Genomic DNA, 12,775 nt, shown 5'->3' on the forward strand with positions numbered 1-12,775 from the left:
GAATAAAATTGGGCAACCTGAAGCAGAATTTGCTACAGGGGGATTTGGCAAAGTAGCATTGACCAGAATATGGCTCAAAGCAGAGTAGGACTGGATACATAACATTGGAGGTTATTTTTAGTAGAAATAGGATGGCTAACAAAGATAGTGTAGCAATCTTGGTCAAAGATAGTCTCAAAGCACTTGAACAGATACAGTTCCTGAATGAGAATCTATATGGTTGGACGTGTGACACATGAAGGAAGTGACTATCTTGTTTGGTATTTCTACTAGAGCTCCAAATAGTGGGGAGGAAGTAGAAGAGAGCATTTGTAGGCATATTGTGGAAACCTGCAAGACAAGTATTTGTGACAGTTGGTTATTTCAATTGCCCTAGGGTATAATGGGGGGGGCGGCGGAGGCAGAGTTGGGCACAGAAAGGGAGAAATGTCTGCAATGTGTCTCAGAAAACTTTCTGGAACAGTCCATTTCCGGTCCTACCAGAAGGAAGCAGTGTTGGATCTGGTTCTAGGCAATGAGGCACATGAAAGAGAGAACATTGGTGTGGTGGAGCATTTGGGAAATGATGATGATACTACTACAATAGCATTCAATATTAAGTTGGAAAAAGGATTAAAACAAAAAAAAAGACAAAAGATTAAGATCCCAGATAGAATAAGGACAGACTTTTTCAAGGCCATGTCATGTCTGGTAAATTTAATAGTTCATTGACAAAGTGGCACATGTAGTGGATGAGCGTAATGCTGTGTATGTGGTATATTTGGCCTATCAAAAAGTATGGCATGTTGGTTAGCAAATTAGAACTGCTTGGTATTGATGGGTCCTTGGTCATATGGATTAGAGATAGGAACCAGACATTAGGTATAGCTGGGCATTTCTTGGACTGGAGAGGAGATCAGTGGTGTTCTCCAAGGATCGGTGATAGGAGCCTTGCTTTTTATAATCTGTAAACTATTTAGAAATGGCCAAAATATCTACATTTGCAGGTGATACTAGGCTAGGAAGCATAATGAATTCTGAGGATGACCCTGAGCAACCTCAGAGAGATAATAAGTTGGCCAAATGGGCAAACACCTGGCAGTTAAATTTCAGTGCAGAGAAACAGGAGGTAATGCACTTTGACAGACGAAACATGAAGAGACAATACAGGCTCAATGGGGAGTACAGGAGAAGAGGGACCTCGGGATTCTCTGAAGGAAGCCTGACAAGTTGAACTAGTTGTTGAGAAGGCATTTAGGATCCTTGGAGTCATAAATAGTAGCACAAAGTATAAGGGAAATAAAGTGGTGCTAATCCTCTACAAATCATTGGTCAGATCACATTTGGACTGTTGTGTTCAGTTCTAGTCACCTTATCCTTGAAAGTAGAGTCGCAGGAAGATAGGATAGTGAAGGTGGCATTTGATACGCTTTCAGAGCATTGGTCAGAGCATTGAGTACAGGAGTTGGGAGGTCATGTTGCGGCTGTTCAGGACATTGGTTAGGCACTGTTGGAATATGGTGTGCAATTCTAGTCTCCTTCCTATTAGGAGGATGTTGTGAAACTTGAAAGGGTTCAGAAAAGGTTTACAAGGATGTTGCCAGGGTTGGAGGATCTGAGCTACAGGGAGAGGCTGAATAGGCTGGGGAAGTTTTCCCTGGAGTGTTGTAGGCTAAGGCATGACCTTAAGGGTGGTTTATAAAATCATGAGGGACATGGATAGGATAAATAAACAAGGATTTTTCCCAGGAGTGATGGAGTTCAGAACTAGAGGGCATAAATTTAGGGTGAGAGGGGAAGGATATGAAAGGGACCTAAGGGACAACTTTTTCACATAGAGGGTGGTAGGTAGATGGAATGAGCTGCCAGAGGAAGTGGTGGAGACTCATAGAATTACAGCATTTAAAGAAGCATCTGGATGGTTATGAGTAGGCAGGGTTAAGAGGGATATGGGCCAAGTGCTGGCAAATAGGACTAGATTAGGTTAGAATATCTAGTTGGCATGGATGAGTTGGACCGAAGGGTCTGTTTCTGTACTGTTTGCCTCTATGACTATGACTCTATTTAGGATGGATATTGAACCTTAGAATGCAGAAAGGAGAATGGTACCAGTAATGAGAGATTTTAGATACAAGGAAAGATTAGAGAGAAATTGATTGATTGATTCTTCGCTGCTGGGAAATTTAAGTGGTGATCTTATTGACATGTTCAAAATTGTAAGCAATTTTCACAGGGTAAAGAAGGATATTCTTTTCTACTGGTTGGTATGTCATTAGCTAGGAATCACAATTTCAAGATTGTCAAGAGAGCCAAAAGTCAGATTTACTCAGTTGTTAGGATTTGGAATCTGCTGCCTGGAAGAGTGGTGTCAGAATGGGGAGCTTTTCTCTAACTGGAGTCATACTAGCACAAAAATAGTTGTGGTTATTGAAACATAATTTTCTCAGTACTAGGACATTGCCCTGAGAAACTCCTGCAGCAATGTCAAGTCCAATTGTCTTCAGCTGCCTCATCTATGGTCTTCCTTATATCAAGTCAACATCTGGTAAAGCAGGACCAGAGAGGCAAGGGCAAATAGAGAATGAAATTCTGTCAGTAAATGTTAAAAAGTTATACACTGTCAAAGTTGTCAACACATGTGTCAACCTTTGAACCTTAAAAAAAAAATCTTGAAACAGAGTTTGACATATACAGAACAAAGTGAACCATCAGTGTAGATGGCCACCATTTTGAAATAACAATGTAAAATGCAAAGAAAGGGTTTTCTTAAATGATTATGCATCTTCTCAACACAGGTTGTATCATTGCCTGATCTCTCATAGCCAGTTGTAGGGTTCTGATAAGTAAAGCATGCATTTGTGCAATGAAAAATTGAAACTGCTAATGAGAGTAGCATGTCATAGCTAAAAAAATGGTGCAGTTGACTTAAATGCCAAATATATGCAAAACACGATGTATAGTTATGGTATTCCCAACATAACAGAATCACCTCAATTTCAAGCCCGTAAGAAATGGGTAAGTGGATGTAATTTCACATAAAAAGTTAGGAGAAACAATAAGTGACTGAATTGAAATTTGATATCTGCACATTATCTGAACACACGAAATAGGAAAATATTGTCTTGGCTATAAATTCCATGGCTGAAAATGTGTTGCTGGAAAAGCGCAGCAGGTCAGGCAGCATCCAAGGAGCAGGAGAATCGACGTTTCGGGCATAAGCACTTCTTCAGGAATGAGGAAAGTGTGTCCAGCAGGCTAAGATAAAAGGTAGGGAGGAGGGGCTTGGGGGTGGGGTGTTGGAAATGCGAGAGGTGGAAGGAGATCAAGGTAAGGGTGATAGGCTTGTATGGGGTGGGGGCGGAGAGGTCAGGAAGAAGATTGCAGGTTAGGAAGGCGGTGCGGAGTTCGAGGGATTTCACTGATACAAGGGAGGGGAAATGAGGAAGGGGGGAGGGAAAATGAGGAAACTGGAGAAATTGGAGTTCATCCCTTGTGGTTGGAGAGTAGGTGGTGTCCCGAACATGGGTGGGGAGTTCTTGGACTAAGGGGGACAGGACCGCGTCGAGGTATGCAGAGATGAGTTCGGTGGGGCAGGAGCAGGCTGAGACAATGGGTCGGCCGGGGCAGTCAGGTTTGTGGATTTGTGCATTAACCGTCTCAACCTCTCCACCCCTCTCACCTACTCCAACCTCTCACTCTCGGAACGTTCAGCCCTCCACTCCCTCCGTTCCAACCCCAACCTCACTATCAAAACAGCAGACAAGGGAGGCGCGGTCGTAGTTTGGCGCACCGACTTTTACACCACTGAGGCTCAACGCCAGCTCACGGACACCTCCTCCTACTGCCCCCTTGACCATGACCCCACCTCCCACCACCAAACCATCATCTCCCAGACTATCCATAACCTCATCACCTCAGGGGATCTCCCATCCACCACCTCCAACCTCATTGTCCCACAACCCCGCACCGCCCGTTTCTACCTCCTGCCCAAAATCCACAAACCTGACTGCCCCGGCCGACCCATTGTCTCAGCCTGCTCCTGCCACACCAAACTCATCTCTGCATACCTCGACGCGGTCCTGTCCCCCTTAGTCCAAGAACTCCCCACCTACGTTCAGGACACCACCCACATCCTTCACCTCCTCCATGATTTTCGCTTCCCCGGTCCCCAACGCCTTATCTTCACCATGGACATCCAGTCCCTGTACACCTCTATTCCCCCATCACGAAGGACTCAAAGCCCACCACTTCTTCCTTTCCCGCCGTACCAACCAGTACCCTTCCACTGACACCCTCCTTCGACTGACTGAACTGGTCCTCACCTTGAACAACTTCTCTTTCCAATCCTCCCACTTCCTCCAAACCAAAGGAGTAGCCATGGGCAGCCGCATGGGCCCCAGCTATGCCTGCCTCTTCGTAGGATATGTGGAACAGTCGATCTTCCGCAGCTACACTGGCACCACACCCACCTTTTCCTCCGCTACATCGATGACTGTATCAGCGCTGCCTCGTGCTCCCACGAGGAGGTCGAACAGTTCATCCACTTTACCAACACCTTCCACCCTGACCTCAAATTCACCTGGACCGTCTCAGACTCCTCCCCCTTCCTAGACCTTTCCATTTCTATCTCTGGCGACCGAATCAACACGGACATTTATTATAAACCGACCGACTCCCACAGCTACCTAGACTACACCTCCTCCCATCCTGCGCCCTGTAAAAACGCCATCCCATATTCCCAATTCCTTTCTCTCTGCCGCATCTGCTCCCAGGAGGACCAGTTCCAAAACCGTACAACCCAGATTGCCTCCTTCTTCAAGGACCGCAATTTCCCCCCAGACGTGGTTGACGATGCCCTCCACCGCATCTCTACCACTTCCCGCTCCTCTGCCCTTGAGCCCCGCCCCTCCAACCGCCACCAGGACAGAACCACACTGGTCCTCACCTACCACCCCACCAACCTCCATGTCCAGCGTATCATCCGCCGTCATTTCCGCCACCTCCAAACGGACCCCACCACCAGGGACATATTTCCCTCCCCTCCCCTATCAGCGTTCCGAAAAGACCACTCCCTCCGTGACTCCCTCGTCAGGTCCACACCCCCTACCAACCCAACCTCCACTCCCGGCACCTTCCCCTGCAACCGCAAGAAATGCAAAACTTGCGCCCACACCTCCCCCCTTACTTCCCTCCAAGGCCCCAAGGGATCCTTCCATATCCGCCACAAATTCACCTGCACCTCCACAAACATCATCTATTGCATCTGCTGCACCCGATGTGGCCTCCTCTATACTGGGGAGACAGGCCGCCTACTTGAGGAACGTTTCAGAGAACACCTCTGCGACACCCGGACCAACCAACCCAACCGCCCCGTGGCTCAACACTTCAACTCCCCCTCCCACTCCACCAAGGACATGCAGGTACTTGGACTCCTCCAATTGCCAGACCATAGCAACACGACGGTTGGAGGAAGAGCACCTCATTTTCCGCCTGGGAACCCTCCAACCACAAGGGATGAACTCAGATTTCTCCAGTTTCCTCATTTCCCCCTCCCCCCACCTTGTCTCAGTCAAATCCCTCGAACTCCGCACCGCCTTCCTAACCTGCAATCTTCTTCCTGACCTCTCCGCCCCCACCCCACTCCGGCCTTTCACCCTCACCTTGACCTCCTTCCACCTATCGCATTTCCAATCCTCCTCCCTACCTTTTATCTTAGCCTGATGGACACACTTTCCTCATTCCTGAAGAAGGGTTTATGCCCGAAACGTCGATTCTCCTGTCCCTTGGATGCTGCCTGACCTGCTGCGCTTTTCCAGCAACACATTTTCAGCTCTGATCTCCAGCATCTGCAGTCCTCACTTTCTCCTATAAATTCCATGGTACTAATTAGAATATTTCAGTCTGTCTTAGAATCCTGTGAAGATGTTTTTCTTAAAACAGAATCCTACAACTGGCTATGAGAGATCAAGCAATGATACAACCTGTGTTATTTTGGTGACATGCTGCATGATTTTTCTCATTTTCTCTTTTCTTTTTTGTTATCTTCAAATTTCTTGTCCATTGCAAGTTTAAGCAGAATTGTCAAAATTCTAAATGCAAAATTCTAAAATCTGCACCCTTTCCTCCTATAGTACAAAATTATTCTGGTTTGAAATTTGGCCTTTTTGCATTTGTCCTGATGAATTCAAGTCAAAAAGTTTCCAAATGTTGTTGGCTCTCTTTTCAGCAATACTCAAGTACCAAATTTTTTTTCTGCTGCAGAAAGACTCCTCAGTTTCATTGCTACATACCTGGGCCTCTAAGTTTTCATTCTACATTAAGACCATAAGCTAAGTCAGTCATGAATAGGCTCCTAACAATGTGAATTAACAGCTGTAAATTAATAACCAAGATTAGTCAAAGTGTGGGCCACTTAACAGACAAGGATAGGAGAAAAGATATGGAATAAGGAAATTGCAGAGAAATGAAATTTCATTTCTGGCTTTATGGTAGAAACACGTTAACCTCTCTGGAAATATTGAGGAATTGTGTTTAGTGATAATTAGAAACTTGAAGAAATAGTATGAATAGTTTGAAAAGAAAGAAAAATTTATGGGCTTAATAGCTATGAAACTGCTGATGGCTTACATCTTAAGTTTTTATAAAAGGTGACTAGAGATGGTGAACAGTGAATTTGGTTATTCAGAATGCCCTAGATTTTAGAATGCTTCTGGATTGGAAATGTAAAATTTGTAATCCTGGTATTCAAAAATGAGGTGTCAGAAACAGAATTTCAGGCCACAGCCTGAGATCAGTAGTGAGAACAGAGCTAAGATCTATTATTAGGAACACAGTGGCAAGATACTTTAAAAATGTTATTAAATCAAGTTGGCACGAATCTACAGAATGGAAGTTAGTTCTAACAGACTTTTCCAGTCTATTTGAGTTTGGACTTGTAAGTGACAAGATAGATAAGGGGAACCCTGTAGATATGTACTTGCAACTTCAAAATTCATTTAATAAAAGGTGGTACAAAAGAGGCTATTAATAAAAAAAAAAGGGCTCCTGGGACTGGGGGCAATATTAAGATGGATTGAGGATCTGTTACAAACAAGCTGACTAAGTACAAATTGCAGATTATTTATAGAATGACAAATTACTGCAAGATTCAAAGCTTGGGCGTCAGGTACTTGCACTCCAGGAACATATCAATGACTTGACTAAGAGATGATTTCTGTGTTGGTTGATGATACAAAGACAGGTGGAGAGTAAGCTGTAGGTTAGATGCAAAGGAGCTTCAGAAAGGGATGTTGACAGATTTAAAGAATTGGCACAAAGATGGCAGAATAAACATCAAGTTGTATGAAGTTAAACTCACCGTCAGTCACCTCTTTTTACTGACAATGCAACCTGTAATCTTCTGGGACTAAATGTGAACTTTCACTTATTCCAGATTTGCAGAGATTCTTAAGTTTATTGATACTGTCTTGTAGTATAATTGGAGTTAAATTATTCATTGCATTAGAAACAAGAGTTTTTAAAAAAAACAAAGAAAACTGCTGTGTTTTATATATGTGTGACAAAGAGACAGAATCATCCAGAAGGTCAGGCTGATCAAGGTGCTGTTACTTAAGCAGATTTGAAAAATATCGGGCTACAAAAAAAGCTCTAAAGTCTCTTCGAAGAAATCTCCAAAGGCTGAAGATATAGAAAATCCAAATACTTGTTTAGAGAGTTTCAGTAAGAAGAAAGCTCCAGAAACCAATTACATCAAAGCCAACTAAACAACAAACTTTAAAGTGAGAGTGTCTGTCAAGTTGCCATTGAGGATAAAAGGGTTGTATCTTTGTTTCTGATATTTGTTATAAGAGCATTTCAAATTCTCTAATATATTGTAAAAGAGTTTATGTCTTTTCCCTTGTGTAATGAACTTTGGAAACCTCTTCAGAATATGTTCAGTGACTGAACAGAAGAGTCAACAAATACCAAAAGTCAAAAAAAAAACTTATGGTCGAGTGAGGTTTTACGCTGGGATCTCACATGTCCAAGATTAGCATCAAGTGGAATCACAGCATAAGAAGACATTGCTATATTATTTCAAAAGCTGGAAATGCCTTATAATTAAACAACTTATTGTAATTACAGAAAGACCTGAAATGATCCAAAGGAAAATGGTCTTTAATTGTAGAGCTCTGCTTTACAGTGTAGGAACAATAACAAGTGTAATAAAAAGAAACAAAATCTGAAGGACTTCAGTAATCATTTACTACAGAAACCCTGGTTCACCCCAAAAAAGCTAAAAAAAGGCAATATATTGTTTATTTCTGAGTTACACACATATAAGGATAGGCCATAAAATGGGCTCAAAATTATACGTGTGACATAGGGTTGCAGAAAGCAACCTTCGATTTCTTTCACCAATCCAGGTGTTAAAAACCTGCTGCTTGGAAACATAAATAGGATTGCAAATTGCATTCAAATGCCAATCTAAAATTCAATTTTTATGCAGATTAGCAAAGTCACAAGTACTCAATTTCTTTCTTTTGCTCAAATAATTTGGCACAGAACTCAAAAATACTTGTTCAAAACCCAACTAACTGTAGTTCTCCTCTCCAAAAGAAGGCACTCTGAAAAGGAGGCCTTGATAGAACATTTAACCTCTGCATTCAAAAATGAACAAACATGACATAACTAACTATATTGATAACAAATGCATTCAAGAAGGTGAAAAGCAAAGAAAGTGCCAAGTGATACATTATGGATTTTTAATTCATAGGATTAAAGTTTCATAGTGAAATAGTTGATACTGAAATCCTAACGGGAATACTTTAAATGATCTTGGCTTGGATCAATGCAACTGATTTGAAACACTTGTGCAGATTTTTTTTTAGAAAGGTGTGTAGGTGATCTTTGAAATTTAGTTGTACTGAGAAAGTATAAAATTATCTAAATTCAGACTAAACCCTAATCTTCTATCACCAGTAGCCTTGCCAGCCTTCATTGCTCCCATTTCTCCAAGACATGAAAATCCTCGTCATGAATTAATGACTTGCCCGCCCATTTATAGAAATAACGGTTTCTTAATGCCTGCATGCTTCACTCTGGGCTACGATGCGTCCTCCAAACTAAATTTGCATTACAACTGGAATGTTCTCTCCAAATCAGTCTTGCCTTGTTATCAATGTTCAACACTTACTTTGGATTACAAATACAATCACCCCAAAATCTGCCCTCCATGTCTAGTTCTTCCCCCATTCCAACACCCCAAATAGCGTTAAGGCATTTTACTGTAGAAAATGAGCAATAGAAATGCATGTTCTATTAATTTCAAACCTCAAAATCCACTGTTGACAGTTGCTATTCACTGGCCATTTCGATACTTAGACCTACAAAACATTACAGTAGATTCAAATGAACCAGAATATCTTTCAAAACAAAAAATAGTTGAAATCAACAATGAATAATGAATAATTAAATGAAATTGAACCATTTAAACCTGAAATGGAAGTACAAGAAAGCCAGTCCTGGAGTATTCTGTACCTGCTGAATTGTTGGTGGGTGAGAACCAACCCTTCTAATCTGATGGGAAATTTCACATCACAACTTCCAACCATGTTTTGGATTTTAAAATCAAGAAACTTCGCTGGAAATCCAAGTTTCTGAACAACACGTGCATATTTCCTAGCTGCTAATCGAGACTGTTCTTCACTGTTAGGTTGAAGAAAAGAGATGCCTGTTAATTAAAATCACGGATATGCATCCTGAGTAACCTTCCACAAATTGTGTCGAACTTCAGTGTTTCAAAACAGAAACAAGATATTATTACCTTTTGGCTCCAGTGCAAACCATCTTGCCTGAACTGAAGATTAATGCTGTCGTTCTGGGCTCTCTTATTCGCATTATCACTGCAGCAAACCGCTATTAAGCACAAGTTAGAACAAACTTAGGTCTAAGTAATAAACAATCTACATCTTTAATACCAGTCTGTAAACATTTTTTTAAATGCTGCAAAAAAAAAAGAGTACTCTGACCCAAACTCATGAAAAATTGACAAAATAAAACTGAAAACTGCAGATAAGAAATAATTACATTTGGATACATAGTTTAAAGATGAGGGATCTACTTTCTAAGGTTTGATTAGGAGCCACTTTCTTTCTCTCAGAGCATTGTCAATTTATGGAATTCTCTTCCCTGGAAGTTGGATCATTGAATATATTCAAGGCTGAGTTAGACAGATTTTTGAATGTCAAGGCACAGGGACACTCAGAAAAGGGAGGTTGAGGCTACAAATCAGATCAGCCATGCTTTCACCAAATGGCAAAACAGGCTTGAAGGATTGAATGGCCTACTCCTACTCGCAATTTTCACATTTTTGTGTATTTTGGAAGGAATCCAACATAATTGGAATATACAAAGTGAACAAAAGTTATAGCACCCTCTTTTATTTATTCTTAAATTTGCTGAATCAACCTTTTTGACTCAACATTATGTGGTACACTGCACCCCTACATACTTCTCTATGGATACCCAAAATCTATTTTTTTTTATTCATTGGATGTAGGCATCGCTACTCGGCCAGCATTCATTGCCCATCTACTCTCATGCTCCCTCAGTTGAGCAAAAGGGCAGTAGATATCTCAAAGCTCATCCAAGTCACCATTATTCACGAGGCAGTCTTGACTGCTAGCTCAATCAATTTACATAAAAGGGCAAGGACAATGGTTCAAATATTGTCCCAAATCTCTATTTTCCCCATTTAGAATTAGATAGTTAATGGTGTTTGAGGTGGGATCTCTGCCTGTTACTTTTCTAGATTCTGGTGATTATCCTAACCAGAAATGGATAGTTGAAGCAGATTAGAGATAAAGATCCAAGATCATTCTTCTCACAATGTCTAACGTTCCTTGTACAAAGCCTTGGTTTTACCAAGAAACGATTACAAACCTATTCCTAAATGCCTGTCAATGGTATCTAAAATGGCCATAAAAGGGGAGCAAGTCTCAAACCAGAGAACCTATGAACTTCAAATTTTCAGTATCTCTAATGGCCTAGCCAAGATGAAAAATTCTCAAATCAAATAAACATTCTCAGTCATATACCTTAAACTTGTACTGTAATCTTTTCTGATCCATTAGGAAAAATGTTCTGAATTTACCTTTCCTATAATACAACTGACTCACATATATTAACATTTGCTACGTAGGATCAAGGGTAATATTTTGCCATCATCTAACTTGTAGATAATGCAGTGGATTAGAAAAAAAGTTTTTACTTTTTTAATCTGATTTAACAGGATGCAAGATTGAAGCTCTTAGTGATGGGAAAAAAAGAATTAGCACATGAAACATTAATACCCCGTTTGAAGAATTACCTTTGGATTATATTCAGCATTTCTTGCACATAAAGCTATTCTCTTCAGGTCCAATTTGCAGGCCAAATTAACAGTGGAAACAATATTTCTGTGGAAAAAATAAAGAAACCTAAAAGGTTATGTACACTAAATCTGCACAAGCATTTTGAACAGTTGTACCCAAAAGTCAAATCACAAATTTCTAACTAAACTGATTGTTAGTGTACTTCAAATCTCTTCCACTCATGCTCAGGCAGGTGTACACTCACAAAAAAGGCAGATTGCAAACTTTAGCCTCTTTAAGATTGGAGGCAGGTCAGAGACATTCATTAGATTTATTCAGAGATGAAAGGCTTGCTTTACGAGGAGGGATTGAGCAGTTTCAGCCTATACTCACCAGAAGTTAGAAGGATGAGAAGAAATACAAGAGGAAACTGAATTGAGATTTAAAGATGCTAAAGGGGATTGACAAAGTAGGTGTAGAAAGAATGTTTCCTCGTGTTGGGTAATCCAGAATGAGAAGTCAGGTTTAGGATAAGGGGTAGCAGATTTAAAACAGAGATAAGGAAGAATTACTTCTCTTAAAGAGTCGTGAATCTGCGGCTTTCACTACCCCAAACTGCAGCGACATTAAAAATCCATTTCAAATTTATTCAATTAGTTATGGGAGCAGTAGGAAAGTGAAGTTGAGGTAGTGCTGAGATCAGTCATGATTGTATTGAAATACAGAACAGGCACAAGAGGCTGAATTGCCAACTCCTGCTCAGAGTGCTGAAGTTCTTGTCAACTTAGGTTACTTAGATAAACACATTTCCCAGTATTGAAAATTGACAAAGTTCCTACTAGGTGAAACTTCAATTCTCTTAAGTCGACCCAGTGATACCAATCCAGGGGCTTGGCCATTGGGGATGGTCAGAGTCGCAATCCTGCAAGGAGCCAAATATTGGACAGCACACTGTTTGACTTGACTCTTTCCATTTTCCTCTTTGAAGGAGAGGGAGGAAGATATGAAAGGAGAAGAAACTATGTGGTACAGCTCTTTCTTTGGTACAGATGTGTGAGCGATTAGACAGCACAGAAGGCATGCAGGTTTAGTGGTATGTGACAACAAAATGAGCAAAGATATTACAGGCAAGAGTGAGACTGGTAGATGGGAGGCAGAGACAGTCGTGCGACAATACATGATTTCAAAAGGGATTTGTTCTGTCCTGTTTCCCTTGAAGGGTTCTATCGAAAGCAGAGTAAATAGCTTTGTTTTTTTTTAAAATCAGACAAAAGAAGCACAAGTAGGTAGAGTTAGGCTTACACAAACCCAGGGTTTTATACAGTCAGAATCACACAGCATGGAAACAGACGCTTCGGTCCAACCAGTCCATGCCCAAGATAATCCCAAACTAAACTAGCCCCATCTGGCTCCTCCTGGCCTATATCTCTCCAAACCTTTCCTATTTATGTACTTGTCTAAGT

General features: G+C 41.2%; 1 protein-coding gene across 1 annotated transcript in view; it reads right to left on the reverse strand.

Moving 5' to 3' along the window:
• LOC140476335 (TATA-box-binding protein) overlaps nt 1-12,775 on the reverse strand; it is a 35,111-nt gene that overhangs the window by 5,923 nt on the left and 16,413 nt on the right. The window contains exons 2-4 of the mRNA XM_072568779.1: nt 11,330-11,417; nt 9,785-9,876; nt 9,499-9,666 (exon numbers count right to left, since the gene is read on the reverse strand). Of these exons, the coding sequence (XP_072424880.1) occupies nt 9,499-9,666; nt 9,785-9,876; nt 11,330-11,417 (348 nt within the window). The remainder of the gene's footprint in view (nt 1-9,498; nt 9,667-9,784; nt 9,877-11,329; nt 11,418-12,775) is intronic.

Source organism: Chiloscyllium punctatum, chromosome 4, assembly GCF_047496795.1.
Source record: "Chiloscyllium punctatum isolate Juve2018m chromosome 4, sChiPun1.3, whole genome shotgun sequence".
NCBI lineage: Eukaryota > Metazoa > Chordata > Chondrichthyes > Orectolobiformes > Hemiscylliidae > Chiloscyllium > Chiloscyllium punctatum.